The sequence below is a fragment of the Pelophylax lessonae genome (assembly GCF_965119305.1).
Source record: "Pelophylax lessonae genome assembly, chromosome: 13".
Lineage (NCBI taxonomy): Eukaryota > Metazoa > Chordata > Amphibia > Anura > Ranidae > Pelophylax > Pelophylax lessonae.
Window position 1 is genome coordinate 10,617,468 of NC_138780.1, and position 23,585 is coordinate 10,641,052.

Below are 23,585 nucleotides of genomic sequence, written 5' to 3' on the forward strand. Positions count from 1 at the left end.
AGAATATACAAAAGATGTAAATAAAATAATGGAATAAATAAATAAACCAAATAAACAATTAAAAAATAAGTATAATTAAAAATAAACAACAACCAATACATACATAAAACAAATGAATGACTAAAATAAATAAATATAGTAAAGATGTAAATAAATATATAAAACCAAATAAATAATTATTAAAAAAAATAAAAATAAAACATACATAAAATAAACGAATAAATAAATATGTAAATAAAACATATGAATAAATATATGAAACAAATAAATACAAAAAATATATAATAAAGCAAATAAAAAAATGAATACATATATAAAATACAATTTATAAATACAATAAAAGAAATGGGTAAAAAAAAAAGGAAAGGAAAAATAAACATAATACATAAAAACGTCCATAAAATAATAGCATAAATAAATAAATAAATAAATAATAAACACATGAATAAGGTAAATAAAGAGTATCAATATAAAAATGGGAACTGACTGACATGTTTGGCCCCGATGTTGCAGGGTGTCCCCCGATCACATGACACGAGTGTCCCCGGACTGTCAGTGTCACACACGGTCACCTGTCACACGCTCAGCTCTCTGTCAGACTCCTCCCCTTTTACCTTTTGCCAGTACTTTAACAATGGCGCCGTCCGCAGCGGCCTCGCTGCCCTTACTGCTCTGCCGCTCCCCATTGGCCGGCCCAGGCTGACGTCGGCTGATACGCAGCCCTCCCCTAGTAAGCAGAAGGGAGTAAAGATGGCTGAAGCAGGAGGAGAGGACAAGGAGCTGGAGGAACTGCTGGACAGTAAGGGGGAGGTCAGGGGTCATGTGATCAGGGTGCCATGGTGGGGGGGCACCTAGGTTGGTGCTGTGCCCCCCCCTGGCTGCTGTGTGTATGATATGGGGGGAGGAGGGGGGAGGGTGCCTTTACCCCAGGTGGACTTTAACCCCTGCACTGCCAGCTGGCTCTCCAGACACAGACATAGTGTGAGGGTTTGTAGTTGGATTCCATGCAATGCACTCACCGGTTATATTCACCCTTCTACCCCTACAGGGCATGGGCTGCCATGGTACCAGAGGGCACCTGGGGGGGGGGGGGATGGGCATAAGTGGGGTGACCTTGACTTTGCTGGGTGAGGTGTTGGGGTGTCTGATGATGATGATGTCATTTGCTGGATCTGGGCAGACTTGAACCCCAGGCGGACTCTGGAGCTGGGAGTGACACTGTTGTAGATCAGCCACTGGAGGGCGCTCTCCGTGGCTCAGTGCCATCACTCTGCCCTTTCAGAGAGTCCTCAACAACGTATGACCTCCCAGTCCCCATTTTTGTTGGGAAGGGGTTAATGTGACATTGCCGAGACCTTCCAGAGTCCCAACCTTTACCCCGTCCTCCAATCACCTGTCGGGGTTATCTGTGATCACATCTCCTGGTATCGCTTTATTTACTAAGAGATCCACTGGGTGATCTCACATTACATCTCCCCCCCCCCCCCCCATGTATTATTCTCTTTATTTTATATATTATTAGTGGGAGTCTGTCCTATAAATGTCTTCTTCTAGTAATGCAGATCCTTCCCTTGGGGGATGCCTGGTCTGTGCAGGGGAGGTGCTTGGGGATGCCTGGTCTGTGCAGGGGAGGTGCTTGGAATGCCTGCTCTGTGCAGGGGAGGTGCTTGAGGATGCCTTCTCTGTGCAGGGGAGGTGCTTGGGGATGCCTGGTCTGTGCAGGGGAGGTGCTTGGGGATGCCTGGTCTGTGCAGGGGAGGTGCTTGGGGATGCCTGGTCTGTGCAGGGGAGGTGCTTGAGGATGCCTGGTCTGTGCAGGGGAGGTGCTTGAGGATTCCTGGTCTGTGCAGGGGAGGTGCTTGCGGATGTCTGCTCTGTGCAGGGGAGACGCTTGCGGATGTCTGCTCTGTGCAGGGGAGGCGCTTGGGGATGCCTGGTCTGTGCAGGGGAGGTGCTTGGGGATGCCTGGTCTGTGCAGGGGAGGTGCTTGGGGATGCCTGGTCTGTGCAGGGGAGGTGCTTGAGGATGCCTGGTCTGTGCAGGGGAGGTGCTTGAGGATGCCTGGTCTGTGCAGGGGAGGTGCTTGAGGATGCCTGGTCTGTGCAGGGGAGGTGTTCGAGGGTGCCTGGTCTGTGCAGGGGAGGTGCTTGAGGGTGCCTGGTCTGTGCAGGGTAGGTGCTTGAGGATGCCTGTTGCAGGGGAGATGTTCGAGGGTGCCTGGTCTGTGCAGGGGAGATGTTCGAGGGTGCCTGGTCTGTGCAGGGGAGGTGCTTGAGGAGGCCTGGTCTGTGCAGGGGAGGTGCTTGAGGATGCCTGGTCTGTGCAGGGGAGGTGTTCGAGGGTGCCTGGTCTGTGCAGGGGAGGTGCTTGAGGGTGCCTGGTCTGTGCAGGGTAGGTGCTTGAGGATGCCTGTTGCAGGGGAGATGTTCGAGGGTGCCTGGTCTGTGCAGGGGAGATGTTCGAGGGTGCCTGGTCTGTGCAGGGGAGGTGCTTGAGGATGCCTGGTCTGTGCAGTGCTGGTGCTTGGGGGTGCCTGGTCTGTGCAGTGCTGGTGCTTGAGGATGCCTGGTCTGTGCAGTGCTGGTGCTTGAGGATGCCTGGTCTGTGCAGGGTAAGTGATTGAGGATGCCTGGTCTGTGCAGGGTAGGTGCTTAAGGATGCCTGGTCTGTGCAGGGGAGGTGCTTGGGGATGCCTGGTCTGTGCAGGGGAAGTGCTTGGTCGTTGCAGGGGAGGTGCTTGGGGGGATGTCTGGTCTGTGCAGGGGAGGTGCTTGCAGCTGCCTAGTCTCTGCAGGGAAGGTGCTTGAGGATGCCTGGTCTGTGCAGAAGAGGTGCTTGGGGATGCCTGGTCTGTGCAGGGGAGGTGCTTGGGGGGGGATGCCTGGTCTGTGCAGGGGAGGTGCTTGAGGATGCCTGGTCTGTGCAGGGGAGGTGCTTGGGGATGCCAGGCTTGTGTGAGCGAGGTGTTCACCGCAAAGAAGTTACTCCGAGCCCCGTGGACTCTGCAGGGGAGGTGCTCAAAGTCACGTTGGCTGTTCAAGGTTCTCTGTGCCACCTGGACTGTGCATATGAGGTGCCTGGAGTCACCTGGGCTGCATGAGGGAGGTTCTCTGTGCCACCTGGACTGTGCATGGGAGGTGCCTTAAGCCACCTGAACTGTGCATGGGAGGTGCCTGGAGCCACCTAGGCTGTGCATGGGAGGTGCCTGGAGCCACCTGGACTGTGCATGGGAGGTGCCTGGAGCCACCTAGGCTGTGCGAGGTAGGTAATTAGATACAAGCAGGTTTCAGAAGGAGGGGCTTGTGGCACTGAAAAATTGTAGGCCCAGAAGGTGTCTTGGAGAAAAATTTCAAAAAAGAGAGACTGACCCCACAATTAAAAGGAAGTGTTTACAAGTGGTATAATTTTTGGTTGGACACATTTAGGCTTGGAGTCACTGAATGTTATTTCCTTGGCAGGTGCACTGGATGATTTTGAGAAGACCGGCCAACCTCCTCCTCCGTCCTCAGACAAAACTACTAAACCCTCCGGTCCTGAAAGGCCGCCTGCAGATGCTGCTAAGGTACGTGGCAGCCATTTTTGTCTCTTTCGGTGTATGGAAGACTCCAGAGGCCAATGTGGAGTCCCATTCTTGTGTCTCATCCCTCTGGTGGCTTCGTGTTTGGATTGAAAGGCAGGATTTGGAGGTAGAGGGTGGGGAAGGATGTTTGCCGGCGGCTGTATGCTACATCCTCCCTGCCTGATGTGCCGGCTTACTTTGCTGCTCAGGCTGCTGGTATGTTGGGAGCTGGCACAGGGGTGAGGGGATCCACCTGGGGAGCTCCTGGGGTGGTGGCTACAGGGGGCAACATTTTTATATACAGCCCTCATAGCAGAATATGATGGCACAAGTCTATCTGAGTGTTCCGTTACTGGTACAGACTCCGTCTCCTGATATGGTGATCTCCATAACACAACACTTATCAGTATGCCAATATGCCCGGAGGAGCTGGAGCCGAGTCAGACTTCAAACATCAGGCAGGGCACCTGACATTCAGTGTGATAATCCTGTTCCTATTTACCCAGCTCCTTCCTGAAGAGTATTTAACTGCAGGTGTATGAGGAGCTTGCGTATACAGTGCCGTATACAGTGCCCCAAATATAATTGCCATACTAGCATTGAGGTGGTGGAAAGGTATATTTATGGATATGTGGAGCATGTGGTTCACCTGCTGGGAACAATGCTGTGTGGTTGTCATGATGTCCTTCATGGGTCTGTGGTTTAGATATGGAGCAGCTCTTGGGTTTTTGTAGAAGAACAGCTGATTTGCTGGGCCTTCAGGGGACATTGTCTTTTCGGACCTGCATAGAAACGATCTGGAGAACTCCATTAAGAGCATTCCAGAGGGTCTAGGGCAGCCTTTGGCAAACCTTTTTTTTTTTTTTTTTTTTACCCAAGAGTAACTCTTAAAATTATTTTCAAGTCTTGCAACAACCAGTTCCTAGGGGTTCAGTGGGAAAGGTGTCCCTTGACTTGGTAGCCAGTGGAGGGAATGGAATGACCCCCTTACAGTGATGGTCAGAATGCCATCACTATGGATCTCAAATAGATTGTTGGTATCATCATAGCTTTTTTACTCAGAAAAAAGGTGCAGGAACTCCCTCTTTCTGGGAAAATTCTTGTCTCTGCCCCTACCCACCTTGGAGCACCGTTTCTTGATTTAACCCCCCCACCCCCAATTTGTCAGCGCTGCCCCCTTTAGAGAATACAGAGCCAGGTATCAATTTGTGATGCTAAGTAATTTGTATGGAATTTAGTAATAATAGCACGAAAAATTACTAAAATAGATCCCCTGCAGCCACCAGTAATAGACCCTCCCCAGCAACCACAGATCTCCCAGCAGCCAGCATCAATAGACCCCTTCCTCAACAGCAGGTCCTATCCAGCAACAATTTACTCCCCAGCATCATAAGCCCCCCTCCAGCAAACCAGCAACATTTGACCTCCCCAGAAACAATAAACAACCATTCAAAAATAGATCCCCTCCAGCATCAATAGGTCCCCTAGCAGCCAATATCATTAGACCCTCCGCAGCACATCCCAGCATCTCTTGCCATTAAATACAGTACCATTCAGTACTGAAGGTGCCAGAACTGCGTTCCCCCACGTTCCCGCTAAAAAAAAGCCCTGGGTATCATGCTGCTGGCTCTGCCAAGTGGCGTTGGCCTCTGAACTCTACAGGCACCATCAAATGAGAGCCACAACTCAAGGAACCTCTAGCTACCTCTGGAGGAACCCTGGTCAAAAAAGTCTGGCCTAAGGGATAGTCAACTGGGCCAGGCTGCCTCAATTTATTGTCTTGCCATTTTCAGTAGGCGATTGGGCCACCTCTTTGTAGCATCCCTAGCAAGAGGTTGCTTCCGGGGACTAAGGTAGGTGTATCATGTCATGCGTAGTATCTACTGGAGTATGCAGTGGTCAGTTCTGTTCATTGGTGGGTTCCAACAAGTTACGATGTCACTGGCAAGTTAGGTCTAGTCTACTGTTAAAATGACCTACACCCTGTAAGACCTGTGTGTCCACTCAGGGTTTGAGCACGTTTCACTCAATCATTTCATGGGGGACCGGGGCCTTTTTTTGTGTTAGTCGGAGAGCCATCTCATGGTCTAGCTCTGACACTTATTTCAGACTTGGCAATATTGTCCTTCTGTCCTATCTAGTTTGGTCTTTGCTTTTTAAAGCTTTTTCTGGTTTTGGTCCCTCCCAGACAGTACATCTTTGTAGTCTCTCATGTGACCGTCCTGGAGGATGACTTGGAAAAACATGAGTTATTACCTGATAACTTCTTTTCCAGGAATCCTCCAGGACGGTAGCATCCCTCCTTATTTTTTGAACATTTATTTCTAGTTTTCTGCTCCTTGTGTTTCACCCAAAACTGGACTTAATTATGGAGGCTTTACGATCAAATACCATTTTTGGGCGAAACACGTCGGGGAGGTCCTAGGCCTTGCCTGAATAGAATAGAGTGGGGAAAGGTTAGTGTAAGGGAAATCACCTTTAGACCACAAGCTGATACAAGGAAAGATGCATTTATTACTCGTATACGAGGAGACAGGTTACACCGGCATAGAACTATTAGCTACAATGACCTGTCTGGTTTGCATACGTGTCACCTACCCTTATATACATTTTGAGGTCTTGCAAAAACATATGGGCAGGATATATGGAGAAATACAGTTCTAGGAAAACTACTTATAATATATGTATGCATATATATATTACAAGCATAAATGATTATAAACATATAATAATTATGAAACATTCATAATTTCTTTAACAGTTAGGACTTCTTTTAATTATAAGAGAGATTTGACATCACTTCCTGTCCCAGTGTCAGTGGTCACCAATACAGGAAGAGAGAAGGAATCTCTATAATGTACACACCGATGGGGAAATCAAACCTGATCAAGGTTCTAATTCTTCCTTACCTTTTTTTTTTCACTGTTAAGATTTTCTCTAATTTCCTGTCCTGGTGGCCAATGTGAGCAGAGATGGCAGTGAAAACCTTGCAGGGGTTCTACTACTACCCTGCTTTATCCATAACAAAAAAAAGTTAAATTTTAATAGACCTCACACTCTTGAATGTTGGCTTTTCCTTAAAATAGCCACCACAGTGTAGTGGTCCTCAACGAATTGATAAATGTTGGTTCAGCACAAAAGACAACTGGTATAAAGTTGGGAATGTGGCAGAGGTAAAGGTACACAGAGGATGGAATAATAGCTGCTGTTCTGGAGCAATAGGTGTCCTCCCTTGGTCTCACCCTAACCAAGGTCCTTTTGTCTTCTCAGGATCCCATGTTGGCGTCTCAGGAGAAGTTCTTCCAGGAGCTGTTCAGCAGTGAGTTGGCGGCCCAGGCCTCGGAGGAGTTTGAAAAGGCCATGAAGGAGCTGGCCGAGGAGGAACCCCAACTGGTGGAGCAGTTCCAAAAGCTGTCTGAGGTTGCTGGAAAAGTGGGTGGGTACTGACCTTCCTGAAGACTGGGAGGGTTACCCTTTTAATATGGAGGACAAACGATGAAGACTGAGAACGGGTCATGTTCAGAAGTCCTCCTGGCAGAGAAGGCTTACTTCAGTTGATGTGTCTCGGTACACCAAAGGGACAGTGAAACTCAGATTCTTTTATCAATGTCTAAAATACGAATGGTCACTGTTTTCCCATAGCAGCCAATGAGGTTCTCTCTTTTCATGCCTCACTATTATCATCCAGTTGAGCTTAGGTTCTCTGTGCAACACACTTCTTGAGCTTCGGTTATCAAAGTGTTTGAGATAAGAAGTGATTGTGCCTTCAACCAGCACTGGATAACACCCAAGTTATCTCATTGGACGGGGGATCCTAAGCCATTGATATAAGGGGGCGGGGGGGATATCCCAAGCCATTGATTTGGGGGGGGGGGGGGCGGAATTTCAAGCCCTTGGTGGGGGGGGGCATCCCAAGCAATTGATTGGGGGGGGGGGATTCCAAGCCATCGATGGTAGGAGGATCCCAAGTGATTGATGTGGGGTAGGGGGATCCCAAGCGATTGATTATGGGGGGTGGGGGGATTCCCAAGCCAGTGATTATGGGGGGGGGGGGAATCCCAAGCCATTGATTATGGTTTTGGGCGGGACCCAAGCCATTGATTATGGTTTTGGGCGGGACCCAAGCCATTGATTATGGGGTGGGGCGGGACCCAAGCCATTGATTATGGGGTGGGGCGGGGCCCAAGCCATTGATTATGGGGTTGGGCGGGACCCAAGCCATTGATTATGGGGTTGGGCGGAAACCCAAGCCATTGATTATGGGGTTGGGCGGAAACCCAAGCCATTGATTATGGGGTTGGGCGGAAACCCAAGCCATTGATTATGGGGTTGGGCGGAAACCCAAGCCATTGATTATGGGGTTGGGCGGAAACCCAAGCCATTGATTATGGGGTTGGGCGGAAACCCAAGCCATTGATTATGGGGTTGGGCGGAAACCCAAGCCATTGATTATGGGGTTGGGCGGAAACCCAAGCCATTGATTATGGGGTTGGGCGGAAACCCAAGCCATTGATTATGGGGTTGGGCGGAAACCCAAGCCATTGATCCAACCCAGCACTGGAAAAAAATAACTAAAAGAAAAGAGCAGGATTCTTATTGGCTATGCTTTATATAATTTCCAGCACAAAAGAGATGCTGTCACTATGTTGATTATGTGGATAGGACCCAGTGATATTCATTTGTATAGAGACCCCCCGACAATCCATCCTCTGTCGCAACTGATGCAAAATACTTAGTGCTCCCAGCTTTCAGGAAGCATATAATCTTCTCTAATGATCTATTGCTCAGTCAGATTGCTGCTGAGGGAAGTATCAGTTTGGTTGGGGGTGTGGGGGGGGGGGGCTTTACATAGACACTGTCTCTGTTTCCTGAACAGATAAATAAAAAAAAACACATGAAGGTATGAATTTATTTAATAATGGTGTGTGAATTCGACTTGGTATCAACCTCTTGCATTCCCCCCTGTACAGTAGAGCTTAGATTGGGGGCAGGAGAAGCAGCACAGAGAACCAGATCAGTTTGTGCTGCAATGCTTTATATGCTGCTAGGAGGTGAGAGCAGAGTGACAGAAAGATGAGCTCTTCAGTCTGCTGCGCCTTAACTATCCAATCAGTCTGGGGGAGGGACAAGACCTGTATTAACTGCAGGAGAGAAAAATCCGGTCTCCAGGTGTCAAGGCCAGGGATCCTCCAACTACTGCCCTCCAGCTGTTGCGAAACTACACATCCCATAAGGCATTGTAAAACTCTGACATTCACAGACATGACTAGGCATGATGGGAATTGTAGTTCCTGAACAACTGGAGGGCCATAGTTTGAAGACCCCCTGGTCTAGGCTAACATTCTATAACAGTGATGGTGATCCTTGGCACCCCAGATGTTTTGGAACTTCATTTCCCATGATGCTCAACTACACTGCAGAGTGCATGAGCATCATAGGAAATGTAGTTCCAAAACATCTGGGGTGCCAAGGATCCCCATCACTGTTCTATAGAGAGGCCATCACAGCAGCCAGAAGAGTTCAATCCTCCATCATTGGGCACGTTGGATACTTAACGACCCTAAGGAAGTGCAGAGGTTAATAATCAGTACTACAGAAATGTATCGTTTGCCTCATTGAGTCTGGAAGAAGAATAGATTGATCTCCATACAGATGATACAATTTTATCTTCATTTATCTGATAGGAAGTGATGAAACCTCCCAGCAAGAGTTTACTTCCTGCCTAAAAGAGACCCTGTCCGGATTGGCCAAGAATGCCAACGACTTGCAGGTAAGAGTTAAAAATTACATCCTACATTATTTATTTATTTATTTATTTATAGCATCTTCCAGGGCATCATTTGATTAACTCTGTGTCGCTCTTAAAGACACAGTCCACCTTTTTGGAGAAAAAAAATGAATACGTGCATTTGTATTGATAAAATATAAAATGTGCCTGTATACATTTCTGCATTGGAGCCTGCAGAGCATTGCATCCGTGATCAGTGCATCAAAGGGGGGTGCGATTCACAAGCTCCTACAATCTCCCTCCTCCCCACCTCCCTTCCCCCCCAGCCGCAATGATATACATATAGTTAACCACTTGCTGATCAGCCACCCCAGATATATGGCGCCATATGGCTTCTGTAGAGTAGAACTTGGAGGGGCTTCTTGGTTCATGTAGTCCCTTCTCACGATACCACTGTCTGTAAATCGAATGATCTCTCTGGGTGTATAGAGCCTCTTTCCTCCCTGTACACATACTGCATGCAGTGGTTTCAGGCTTGTTGGGCTTCATCAGTGCAGTGTATGGAAACCATGGCTTCTGTAGAGTAGAACTTGGAGGGACTTCTTTGTTCCTGTAGTCCCTTATCACGATACCACTGTCTGTAAATCTATTGATCTCTCTGGGTGTACAGAGCCTCTTTCCTCCCTGTACACATACTGCATACAGTGGTTTCAGGCTTGTTGGGCTTCATCAGTGCAGTGTATGGAAACCATGGCTTCTGTAGAGTAGAACTTGGAGGGGCTTCTTTGTTCCTGTAGTCCCTTATCACGATACCACTGTCTGTAAATCTAATGAACTCTCTGGGTGTATAGAGCCTCTTTCCTCCCTGTAAACAGTGGTTTCAGGCTTGTTGGGCTTTATCAGTGCAGTGTATGGAAACCATGGCTTCTGTAGAGGAGAACTTGAAGGGGCTTCTTGGTTCCTGTAGTCCCTTCTCACCATACTACTGTCTGTAAATCTAATGATCTCTCTGGGTGTATAGAGCCTCTTTCCTCACTGTACACATACTACATACAGTAGTTTCAGGCTTGTTGGGCCTCATCAGTGCAGTGTATGGTTTCTACAGGGTGGGGCTTAGAGCAGGGATCCTCAAACTGCGGCCCTCCAGCTGTTGCAGAACTACACATCCCATGAGGCATTGTAAACCTCTGACATGACTAGGCATGATGGGGAATTGTAGTTCCTGAACAACTTTGGGGACATAGTTTGAAGACCCTTGGCTTAGAGGGTGCTTTGATTTCTGTAGTCCCTTCTCACCATAAGTTGTATGGTTCTATTTTTATCCTGCAGATAAATCTTCTTCCTTGTTCTCTTCTCAGAACCCCCCCAGCCTATCAGAGGAGGAGTTGGCTCGGGCGATGGAGGGTCTCGCAGTGGACGACGCAGACGGAGAAGGAAATATATTACCGTTCATGCAGAACATCATGCAGAGTCTGCTGTCCAAGGAAGTCTTGTATCCGTCCCTCAAAGAGATTACAGACAAGGTGGGTCTTCCTTGTGCCCCTCTGAAGACTTGCTAGCACTGAAGTGGCTTTCTCAACAGGAGGTGACCAGCAGTAGGGTCGGTGTGATAAACTGAAGGCAGGGGAGGCAGTCCACACCTTTGGGTTTCAGTACTCTTAAAGCTGAAATCTGAAATCTGGGCACAATTATTACACACATTCTATATTAGTCGGGGTAGAAATCGACATTTCTCATTCGTTCATTGACCAACACAGCTCCTGATTCTTAAGCATTGGGTTATGCTGCCCCCTACAGGAGTAGGACACTAGGCAGGAAAAAGCTTGATTACGCCTATGGGCAGTCCCAGGGGGTATACTCCCACTCTCAGCTATATTCACTCAGTTTTTTTCTGCCTAGTCAGGAGTAAGGACTCCGTTCCTTGCTGGGATCTCTGGTCCTGACAACTTTTTTTTTTTCTTTTTGAATTTAATTTTTTTCCTCCTTTTTTTTATTATTTCGTTTTTTTTCAGGGGAGCTCCAGTTGTTTATGGTTGAGCTCCATGTTACCTGGTTGACTATGATTAGCCTTGGGAATTTTCGTCCCAATGGTTATGAAGATCAGGAGCTGTGTCCGCCAATGAATGAAAGAGAAAATAGGATTTTTGACTCACTGTAAAATCCAATTATCTGATGTTCATTGATGGACACAGCACCCACCCCTTTGTGGAGTTGGTTTTCTTCTGACACTGCTTGTATAACTGAGTGCCTATAGCTGAGAGTGGGTGAATACCCCCTGGGACGGTCCCATTGGCCTAATCAAGCTTTTTTCTGCCTAGTGTCCTACTCCTGTAGGGGGCAGTATAACCCAATGGTTAAGAAGAATTAGGATCTGTGTCCATCAATGAACATCAGAGAAATGGATTTTACGGTAAGTCAAAAATCCCATTTGTGCACCAGATGCATTCCTAAACCTTGTAAACGTAGAAATGAAGTCATCTCGGGGTCTCTGAGCTTCTCTATGCAATGCAGGCAGAACATGGCTAATGGGAAGGGCCAGCAGAGTGCTATGATGTTTTCAGTAAGTTATGTAGAGCACCTTGCTGGTCCCTCCCACCAGCCATGATCTGCCTGCATTGCATGGAGAAATGGAGACCCTGTGCCACACCCCTCTCAGAACCTTCAGCCATTATAGAAGCAGTGGGAGGGGTTATGCAAATATCAAAATGTCTTAACAGAGAGTGGGTGTCAGTTTGAGGCAGTGGGGCGTTCCTAGGCAGGCTGTATTTGCATGCATATCTCCCACAGGTGATTCTGAGCCTGCATGATTGGAAGAACTGAAATCCAGTGAATGAAAGGGGCAGGGACAGTCAGGCTGGGAAGGGGCAGGGCCAGGGACAGTCAGGCTGAGAAGGGGCAGGGGCAGTCAGGCTGGGAAGGGGCAGGGCCAGGGACAGTCAGGCTGAGAAGGGGCAGGGCCAGGGACAGTCAGGCTGAGAAGGGGCGGGGCCAGGGACAGTCAGGCTGAGAAGGGGCGGGGCCAGGGACAGTCAGGCTGGGAAGTGGCAGGGCTAGGGACAATCAGGCTGGGCAGGGGCAGGGCCAGTCATGCTGGGAAAGGGGCAGGGCCAGGGACAGTCGGGCTGGGAAGGGGCAGGGCCAGGGACAGTCGGGCTGGGAAGTGGCAGGGCCAGTGACAGTCGGGCTGGGAAGGGGCGGGCCAGGGACAGTCAGGCCGGGTAGGAAAGAGCTAGATGATGCAGGGCATCCTCCAGCCAGGAAATGAGGTGGGGCTCCATCTGACTTGCTGCAGTTTCTAATGTACATGGTGAGAAGCTCACAGTGTGCAGTGAAATCAGAGTAAGCCATTTCAGTCCAAGAGAGGAGCCGCTACAACTGTGCAAGAGTGAAGGGAAGGCCGGGGGTTAGATTTATCAGATTTCTCTCATCTCCTTCTCCCTCTCTTGATGTCCCTTTTCACGCCCGTGTTTCCACCTCCTGCGCAGTACCCAGAATGGCTGCAGTTGCACCGCGAATCTCTGCCCCCCGAGGAATACCAGAAATACCAGGAGCAGCACAACCTCATGAGCAGGATCTGCCAGAAATTTGAGTCCGAGCAGCCAGGTGAAGAGGCAGCCAGGTTCGAGGCTGTCATGGATCTCATGCAGCAGGTAGGGAGCCAATGTGCCAACATTTAGGGTCCACTTAGACTCCTTAAGCCATGTGTCCACTCAAAAGGGATGTTTCTTTTTTGGCTTGTTATATATTTGCAGCTGTGTCTGTACGCTGTTGCTATATATATATATAATTACTAAGATAATATACTAATATTATATATTATATTTATTTTTTTGTTATGTTTTAGTATAATATACTAATATTATAATATTTTTTAAATTATATTCTATTATATATATTATTATAGATTTTAATTTTAATATATTTTTTATGTTCTATTATGTTTTAGTATAATATATTAATACTAATAATTCATTTTTTTTGTTGATATTAATATATTATGTGTTAGTATATTATAATATACTGATAATATAATATTTTTTTGTTATTTATATTCTATTTTCATTATTATTTTTATTAATTTTAGGTTATGTTCTAGTATATTCTGTCTTATACATAAAAAAATTAGTATATTATGCTATTTTTTTTTAATGTATATTAGATTTTTTTTATGTTATATTATTTCCTATTATAATGTTTTAATATATTATAGTATAATAAAATCTACTAAAAAAAAAAAAAAAATATATATATAATATTTTTTTTTCTAATTCATTTTATTTTATTTATTAATGCAGCTTCAAGAATTGGGACACCCACCCAAAGAACTGGCTGGAGATTCTGTAAGTTACTGGGTGTTATACAGCAAGTGCACCGTAATTAAAGGAGGAAATGGTTCCCCATTGTAGTGCCCCAGTCCAGCGCCACCAATCAGATTCAAATATACAGATTTGGGAAAGGGAGCCCAGAGCTCCCCCTACTGGTTGGGTGTTTGATTGTTCTTGCCCATCACAAGGGGAGCAGGCCTGATAAGTGTCTCCACCACCCAGCTTAAAAAAATCCTGTCTGTATGAGTGCTGCAGTAGCGGGGGGGGGGGGGGGGGAACTCCGCATGGACGCTCCAGTCTTAGAGCCTTAGCATGAGGAGATTGCCCCAAATTCCTCTACTGGTTTCCTGCACTGACGTTTGTTGTAGACACTCTTTAGGAATGCCCCTGAGGGTGTCCTAGGCAGATGTTACTAACTTCACTTCTCTGGGTAATCGATGTACCTTACAGGGATTTTTCCAAACTTTGTTGCAGATCCCGACCTGTTGTTATTGAGAAGAAATAACGGTTTGCGTGAAATGAATCTGTATGGGAGTGATTTTATAATTATCAGTCAGCTGCTGCACTTGCAGGGTTCTAATGAGGAAAGTAGCAGAGTCTGCATCCTTTTAAGATGTAATTTCCCATTGGGAGTATCTCACCAAAATTGTATTTTAGTGCAGACTTCTAGGAAATTCAGTGAGCCAATCACACAAGCAGGAAAAGACATTTCTGGGGGAGAGTTTTGTACCCCCTTCTGTGTACAGTGCGCCCCTAGGTGGCCATATTGCATGAGAGGGAGGGGGGGGAGAATGGAGAGAGGGAGGGAGAATGGAGGGAGGAGGGAGGAGAGGGAGGAAGAATGGAGGAAGGAGAGTGAGAGGAATATTGGAGGGAGGAGAAAGAGAGAGGGAGGAAGAATGGAGGGAGGAGAGAGGAAGAATGGAGGGAGGAGAGAGAGAGAGAGGAAGAATGGAGGGAGGAGAGAGAGAGAGAGGAAGAATGGAGGAGAGAGGAAGAATGGAGGGGTAGAGAGAGAGGGAGGAAGAATGGAGGAAGGAGAGTGAGAGGGAGGAAGAACGGAGGGAGGAGAGAGAGAGAGAGAGAGAGGGGAAGAATGAAGGGGGAGAGAGAGAGGGAGGAAGAATGGAGGGAGGAGAGAGAGAGAGAGAGGAAGAATGGAGGGAGGAGAGAGGAAGAATGGAGGGAGGAGAGAGGAAGAATGGAGGGAGGAGAGAGGAAGAATGGAGGGGTAGAGAGAGAGGGAGGAAGAATGGAGGGGGAGAGAGAGAGGGAGGAAGAATGGAGGGAGGAGAGAGAGAGAGAGAGAGAGAGAGAGGAAGAATGGAGGGAGGAGAGAGAGAGAGGAAGAATGGAGGGGGAGAGAGAGAGGGAGGAGAGAGAGAGGGAGGAGAGAGAGAGGGAGAATGGAGGGAGGAGAGGGAAGAAGAATGGAGGAAGGAGAGTGAGAGAAAGATTGGAGGGAGGAGAAAGAGAGAGAGAGGGAGGAAGAATGGAGGGAGGAGAGAGGAAGAATGGAGTGAGGAGAGGGAGGAAGAATGGAGGGAGGAGAGAGAGAGGGAGGAAGAATGGAGGGAGGAGAGAGAGAGGGAGGAAGAATGGAGGGAGGAGAGAGAGAGGGAGGAAGAATGGAGGGAGGAGAGAGAGAGGGAGGAAGAATGGAGGGAGGAGAGAGAGAGAGGGAGAGGAAGAATGGAGGGGAGAGAGGGAGGGAGAGGAAGAATGGAGGGGAGAGGAAGAATGGAGGGGTAGAGAGAGAGGGAGGAAGGAGAGAGGAAGAATGGAGGAGAGAGGAAGAATGGAGGGGTAGAGAGAGAGGGAGGAAGAATGGAGAGAGGGAGGAAGAATGGAGGGAGGAGGAATGGAGGGGAGAGAGGGAGAGGAAGAATGGAGGGAGGGGAGAGAGAGGGAGAGGAAGAATGGAGGAGAGAGGAAGAATGGAGGAGAGAGGGAGAATGGAGGGGAGAGAGAGGGAGAGGAAGAATGGAGGGGAGAGAGAGAGGAAGAATGGAGGGAGGAGAGGGAGGAAGAATGGAGGGAGGAGATAGAGAGGGGGGGGTGAAGAATGGAGGGAGGAGAGAGAGAGGGGGGGTGAAGAATGGAGGGAGGAGAGAGAGGGGGGGTGAAGAATGGAGGGAGGAGAGAGAGAGGGGGGTGAAGAATGGAGGGAGGAGAGAGAGAGGGGGGGTGAAGAATGGAGGGAGGAGAGAGAGGGGGGGTGAAGAATGGAGGGAGGAGAGAGAGAGGGGGGGGGTGAATAATGGAGGGAGGAGAGAGAGAGGGGGGTGAAGAATGGAGGGAGGAGATAGAGAGGGGGGGGATGGAGGGGAGAGAGGGAGAGGAAGAATGGAGGGGAGGGAGAGAGGGAGAGGAAGAATGGAGGGGAGAGAGGGGGAGAGGAAGAATGGAGGGGAGAGGAAGAATGGAGGAGAGGGGGAGAATGGAGGGGAGAGAGAGGGAGAGGAAGAATGGAGGAAGGGGAGAGAGAGGGAGGAAGAATGGAGGGAGGGGAGAGAGAGGGAGGAAGATTGGAGGGGAGAGAGGGAGAGGAAGAATGGAGGGAGGAGAGAGAGAGGGAGAGGGAGGAAGAATGGAGGGAGGAGAGAGGGAGAGGGAGGAAGAATGGAGGGAGGAGAGAGAGAGAGGGAGGAAGAATGGAGGGAGGAGAGAGAGAGGGAGGAAGAATGGAGGGAGGGGAGAGAGAGGGAGGAAGATTGGAGGGGAGAGAGGGAGAGGAAGAATGGAGGGAGGAGAGAGAGAGAGAGAGAGAGAGAGAGAGGGAGGGAGGAAGAATGGAGGGAGGAGAGAGAGAGAGGGAGGAAGATTGGAGGGAGGAAGAATGGAGGGAGGGGAGAGGGAGGAAGAATGGAGGGAGGGGAGAGAGGGAGGAAGATTGGAGGGGAGAGAGGGAGAGGAAGAATGGAGGAAGGGGAGAGAGAGGGAGGAAGAATGGAGGGAGGGGAGAGAGAGGGAGGAAGATTGGAGGGGAGAGAGGGAGAGGAAGAATGGAGGAAGGGGAGAGAGTGGGAGGAAGAATGGAGGGAGGGGAGAGAGAGGGAGGAAGATTGGAGGGGAGAGAGGGAGGAAGAATGGAGGGAGGGGAGAGAGAGAGGAGGAAGATTGGAGGGGAGAGAGGGAGAGGAAGAATGGAGGAAGGGGAGAGAGAGGGAGGAAGAATGGAGGGAGGGGAGAGAGAGGGAGGAAGAATGGAGGGAGGGGAGAGAGGGAGAGGAAGAATGGAGGGAGGGGAGAGAGGGAGGAAGAATGGAGGGAGGAGAGAGAGAGAGGGAGGAAGAATGGAGGGAGGGGAGAGGGAGGAAGAATGGAGGGGAGAGAGGGAGAGGAAGAATGGAGGGAGAAGAGAGAGGGAGTGAGAGGAAGATTGCAGGATGGGGAGGGGGAGAGAGAAAGGAAGGAGAGAAAGTTGTCCTCTTCGGGTTGCCTATCCTTGTTGCTCCCGTGTCCGGCCCGCCTTGACCTTCCAATGCACACGTCTCAGATTTGAGCTCTGGTTGTATTTACAAGCGGCTCAGATAAAGAGCCAATCGCATTCTATTCCGTCCCCTCCGTTGTGAATCCCCCACCCCCGTCCTGTACAGCCAGTTTCTATTTGAAGCCTGTGACTCTGCTCTGTGTCACCGAGACGTCTGGGATCTTGTGACCACTTTTGGCTCTTTGGCTGCGATCTTCCCCCCACATAACCTGCTTACAAAGGATGTAATGTCCGGATTGATTTCCCTCCCCGCTCTGCCTGCCTGTGTCTCTTATGTCATTTCGGAAGAGCGAAGAGTAAAGCAGAGCTCTGAGTCAGGAAGGGTTAAAAACCTTGAAAAGTAGAAGAACGCTCAGTCCCTAACACCTCTTTCACGCTTTCAAAAGTCTTTTTAAAATTTTAAATTTGCAGTTTTCAATAAAATAATCCTTGGCGATCCTGCCTTGAAGGTCCTTCAGGCACTTCCTGTTATGGGGTGACCATTCTTAGTCACTTCCTGTTATGGGGTGACAATTCTTAGTCACTTCCTGTTATGGGGTGACAACACTCTGTCCCGATCTCCTAGCTGTGCTCCTGTGTTGTCACCCTGTCTCACAGGCTTCCGAGACCACAAGTGGCTGGCTTAGCACACATTTCATAGTCGCCATCAGGAGACCCGCCCTCAGAAACTTCATGCAGCCATCACTGGGGTGGACGTAGACTGGTAATGGCTGCAAAGAGGCAAACAAGGATGAAAGTAGGTGAAATTAGGAAATCCTTAAAATAATCCCTGGCGATCCTGCCATGAAGGTCCTTGTTCAGTCACTTCCTGTTCTAAGGGGACAGTGCTGTGTCCTGGGAGCTGTGCTTCCTGTAGTGTCACCCAAGCTTCTGATGGAGACAAGTGACCAATTTAAAGACTTGCCGGCCGCCCATAGTACATTTACTGCGAGCGGGCAGCAGCAAGGTTTCTCACACTGGACTTCCGGGTTTTCGGCCACACATGCGCGTACCGACCCCCCCCCCCCCTGCTGACCTGTGCTGTGATTGGACACAACACGAGTTTGTCAGCAGGTTACAGCCAACCGTTTTGGCTGTATACCTGCTGATCGGTTGTGGCCAACCACAGCACAGACCTGTGTGTTTGTAATCGCAGGCTCTGGCTGGATTTCTCCCTGCTGTTTAGAACTGAAAGCAAGAGGAGAAACTTAGCCAGATCTATAAGAAAAAGCAGCACTTTGTTAGGCACACAGTTAACCCCCTCCTGCTTTGTGCACTGGTGTGCAGTCATGTTGGAACAGGAAGGGGCCATCCCCAATCTGTTCCCACAAAGTTGGGAGCATGAAATTGTCCAAAATGTCTTGGTATGCTGACGCCTTAAGAGTTCCCTTCACTGGAACTAAGGGGCCAAGCCCAAACCCTGAAAAACAACCCCACACCATACTCACCCCCCCCCCCTCCACCAAATGATTTGGACCAGTGCACAAAGCAAGGTCCATAAAGACATGGATGAGCGAATTTGGGGTGGAGGAACTTGACTGGCCTGACCTCAACCCGATAGAATACCTTTGGGATGAATTAGAGCGGAGACTGTAAGCCAGGCTTTCTTGTCCAAAATCAGTGCCTGACTTCACAAATGCCCTTCTAGAAGAATGGTGAAACATTCCCATAGACACTCCTAAACCTTGTGAACGGCCTTCCCAGAAGAGTTGAAGCTGTTATAGCTTCAAAGGGTGGGCCAACTCAATATTGAACCCTACAGACTAAGACTGGGATGCCATTAAAGTTCATGTGCGTGTAAAGGCAGGTGTCCCAATACTTTTGGTAATATAGTGTATATCGCCTCCCTTCAACAAGGTGGTACTAGAACTTTCCCCGTAACCACTGGGCCATCCTGGGCACATCGTACCAACCTTTCTAGTCCTACCAGGAGGCCATTAAAGTTCATGTGCGTGTAAAGGCAGACGTCCCAATAGACACTCCTAAACCTTGTGGACGGCCTTCCCAGAAGAGTTGAAGCTGTTATAGCTGCAAAGGGTGGGCCAACTCCATATTGAACCCTACGGACTAAGACTGGGATGCCATTAAAGTTCATGTGCGTGTAAAGGCAGGTGTCCCAATACTTTTGGTAATATAGTGTATATCGCCTCCCTTCAACAAGGTGGTACTAGAACTTTCCCCGTAACCACTGGGCCATCCTGGGCACATCGTACCAACCTTTCTAGTCCTACCAGGAGGCCATTAAAGTTCATGTGCGTGTAAAGGCAGACGTCCCAATAGACACTCCTAAACCTTGTGGACGGCCTTCCCAGAAGAGTTGAAGCTGTTATAGCTGCAAAGGGTGGGCCAACTCCATATTGAACCCTACGGACTAAGACTGGGATGCCATTAAAGTTCATGTGCGTGTAAAGGCAGGTGTCCCAATACTTTTGGTAATATAGTGTATATCGCCTCCCTTCAACAAGGTGGTACTAGAACTTTCCCCGTAACCACTGGGCCATCCTGGGCACATCGTACCAACCTTTCTAGTCCTACCAGGAGGCCATTAAAGTTCATGTGCGTGTAAAGGCAGACGTCCCAATAGACACTCCTAAACCTTGTGGACGGCCTTCCCAGAAGAGTTGAAGCTGTTATAGCTGCAAAGGGTGGGCCAACTCAATATTGAACCCTACGGACTAAGACTGGAATGCCATTAAAGTTCATGGTAATATAGTGTATACATTAATAGAATAAAAAACCCAGTGGTAATAAAATACCACCAAAAAAGAAAGCTCTATTTGTGTTAAAAATTTCTTTGGGTACAGTGTTGCATGACTGCGCAATTCTCAGGTAACGTAGCACCATGCCCAATAGTAAAAAATGCACTAAAACCTTCTACAAGGTCAAAGTGCATTACGCAGGCATGATCAGGACTATTGTCACCATCAGCAAGGCCACCATGAGAAGGGCCATGCAGCCAGTGCTGGAATACTTGTAGTCAGAAAGTGGCGGAAAGCAGGCTCCGGGAGATCCGCAGCGCTGTCTGTCGACTAATCTAACGATTATTTTTATTTTATTTTTTTTGCTTAATTGAGTGTTTTTTGATTAGCTAATTAATCCTGTAATTAATACAGACCCCTCAGTAAGCCCCCTCCCAGTACAGACCCCTCAGTAAGCCCTCCCACCTAGTACAGACCACTCAGTAAGCCCTCCCACCTAGTACAGACCACTCAGTAAGCCCTCCCACCTAGTACAGACCCCTCAGTAAGCCCTCCCACCTAGTACAGACCACTTAGTAAGCCCCCCCCCCTCCCAGTACAGACCCCTCAGTAAGCCCTCCCACCTAGTACAGACCACTTAGTAAGCCCCCCCTCCCAGTACAGACCCCTCAGTAAGCCCTCCCACCTAGTACAGACCACTTAGTAAGCCCCCCCCCCTCCCAGTACAGACCCCTCAGTAAGCCCTCCCACCTAGTACAGACCACTTAGTAAGCCCCCCCTCCCAGTGCAGACCCCTCAGTAAGCCCTCCTACCTAGTACAGACCACTTAGTAAGCCCCCCCCCCCTCCCAGTACAGACCCCTCAGTAAGCCCTCCCACCTAGTACAGACCACTTAGTAAGCCCCCCCTCCCAGTACAGACCCCTCAGTAAGCCCTCCCACCTAGTACAGACCACTTAGTAAGCCCCCCCTCCCAGTGCAGACCCCTCAGTAAGCCCTCCCATCTAGTACAGACCATTACAAGCCGCCACAGTACAGTACAAGCCGCCATCTTGGTTTCAAACTTCAACCACAATTTTATTAATACGAACAAAAGCAAACCTGAAAAAAAAAATGTAAACTTTTCTTTCACGTGGTTTTTAAAACAAATGAGGCTGACCATTTTCTAGCAGGGAATGGAAAATGTGAATACCAGAAAGTGGAAGCAACCATTGCTATGCGGAACTCAATTGTGGGGGTTTGAGTTTCTGTCCGGAAGGGTTTGGAAGGGACACATCCGGTGTAGCGCCGCACATGTGACATCTCTGAGTACCTGGGTGATCGGGGAGGATGGCAAAGGTGTTGCGGCAGAAGCTGTGGCGGAGTACGGGGGTGCTGGAGACGGTCAGCGCTCACCCTCAGGCATTAATGGTCCTCTTGTCTCCGTCATCGGTGTGGACGGAGCCCGGGAAGGGGGGGGGGGGATTTAACCCGGCCGGCAATGCTTCAAGTGGCGCTGTGGCCGGCCAGGAGGCGTGTGACGTCACATGTTGACGTGTCAACGCCTTTCACGCACGTCGACGATTTTTCGTAGTCCACATAGTCGTTGCAGCCCTAAGGACTTTATTTAAAAATAAAAAAAAATACACACAAAGAACCCATTCCTATACTATATAATATAATGCCGAAATGCTCAGGCTTTGCTCTCGAAAATCTTATCTTCCAGTAACGTTTCTTTCTTTTTTCCTCCCAGCCCGCCGGCCTAAATTTCGATCTCGATGGCTTGAACCTGAATTCCAACAGCGCCAGTGGGGAGCAGTGCTCCATCATGTGACCTCGGTCTCACCGGACAGACGGCACGCAGACACAAGGGGCGACCTCCCGGGTTTTTTTTTTGTTTTTCATTAGCCGGAGCGCTGTATTTAAAGTCCATGGTGGGTTCCTGGCCGAAATCATGGAAGACCACTAAGCGGACTAGGTTTATGGACTGATCCTTGTTAACACCTGCGGGGAAGCCCTATCATACAATCAGACTGCCTTATTAACTGTACTAACAAAAAAAAAACTCGCACTGGTTATTAGCGTTTTTCGTTTCTTGCCGCAGCTCGGTGAAACTCATTGCATGGAGCGAGGGTGCCGCTGCTTGTTAAATTCACTCTCGGAAAATCGAAGATGGACATTGATTTGATCACAGCTGGAGATATCAGAGATGAGGCCTCTTCCCCAGAATCCTCTATACTACACCTAACCATCCATACACTAGAGTGTTGCTGAGCTTGGCAACTGCGGTACAACGTCCGTATCTAAAAGACAGTCTTTGGAACCAAACCTTCCTTAAGATGTTGGGTTTGAGGAGTGGGAAGGAATGTTTGATCTTTGACTAGTTTGTGTAATTTAGTAAACTCGTTGACAAAAAAGTGGATGTTCCAGTTGACGAGAAGCCATTTGTCCAGCTTGTTGAGTTTGAGAAGGCCAGTATGTGAAATGGGACAGACGCCATCTCAGCCTTATTTAGAATGTATTGGTTTTAGAAGTAGAGTTGATCTTCGTTACTTTTCCAAGTCCTGATTGGTTCAAAAAACGAGAACAGACCGGGTGCAGTAACTTTAACCTCCAAGCCAACGTTGGTTTCTAGACGGGCCAGGCCACCTGCTGCCTGGGTTTGTTCCTTTTTAGGGTTGGATCTAGCCCAGGGTTCCTCCTGAGGTTGCTAGGGATTCCTTGAGCAATGGGCAATTTCTGCCCATTGCTCAAGGAACTCCTAGCAACCTCAGGAGGAACCCTGCTTGAGAAACCCTCCTGAGGTTGCTAGGGGTTCCTTGGGCAATGTCTGCCCATTGCTCAAGGAACCCTTAGAAACCTCAGGAGGAACCCTGCTTGAGAAACCCTCCTGAGGTTGCTAGGGGTTCCTTGGGCAATGTCTGCCCATTGCTCAAGGAACCCTTTGAAACCTCAGGAGGAACCCTGCTTGAGAAACCCTCCTGAGGTTGCTAGGGGTTCCTTGGGCAATGTCTGCCCATTGCTCAAGGAACCCCTAGCAACCTCAGTAGGAACCCTGCTTGAGAAACCCTCCTGAGGTTGCTAGGGGTTCTTTGAGCAATGGTCAATTTCTGCCCATTGCGGAACCCCTAGCAACCTCAGGAGGAACCTTGCTTGAGAAACTCTCCTGAGGTTGCTAGGGGTTTCTTGAGCAATGGTCAATTTCTGTCCATTGCTCAAGGAACCCCTAGCAAACTCAGGAGGAACCCTGCTTGAGAAACCCTCCTGAGGTTGCTAGGGGTTCCTTGAGCAATGGGCAATTTCTGCCAGGAACCTCAGGAGGAACCCTGCTTGAGAAACCCTCCTGAGGTTGCTAGGGGATCCTTGAGCAATGGTCAATTTCTGCCCATTGCTCAAGGAACCCCTAGCGGCCACAGGAGGAACCCTGCTTGAGAAACCCTCCTGAGGTTGCTAGGGGTTCCTTGAGCAATGGTCAAATTCTGCCCATTGCTCAAGGAACCCTGCTTGAGAAACCCTCCTGAGGTTGCTAGGGGTTCCTTGAGAAATGGTCAATTTCTGCCCATTGCTCAAGGAACCCCTAGCAACCTCAGTAGGAACCCTGCTTGAGAAACCCTCCTGAGGTTGCTAGGGGTTCTTTGAGCAATGGTCAATTTCTGCCCATTGCGGAACCCCTAGCAACCTCAGGAGGAACCCTGCTTGAGAAACTCTCCTGAGGTTGCTAGGGGTTCCTTGAGCAATGGGCAATTTCTGCCTCTCAGATACGTTTCCAATGACACCATTGTTCCTTTTAGCTATCTGTAAGGGGGTAATTCTTCCCAATGATAA

The 23,585-nt window shown here is 48.8% G+C and overlaps 1 protein-coding gene across 1 annotated transcript; it reads left to right on the forward strand.

Moving 5' to 3' along the window:
* Nucleotides 1-659: 659 nt before the first annotated feature.
* On the forward strand, nucleotides 660-21,643 carry PEX19 (peroxisomal biogenesis factor 19). The gene is made up of 8 exons (XM_082242755.1): nucleotides 660-799; nucleotides 3,459-3,562; nucleotides 6,830-6,995; nucleotides 9,244-9,329; nucleotides 10,646-10,810; nucleotides 12,773-12,937; nucleotides 13,583-13,627; nucleotides 21,514-21,643. Exons 1-8 carry the CDS (start codon nucleotides 751-753, stop codon nucleotides 21,592-21,594), a joined length of 861 nt encoding a protein of 286 aa, XP_082098881.1. The 5' UTR covers nucleotides 660-750; the 3' UTR covers nucleotides 21,595-21,643.
* The last annotated feature ends 1,942 nt before the right edge of the window (nucleotides 21,644-23,585 follow it).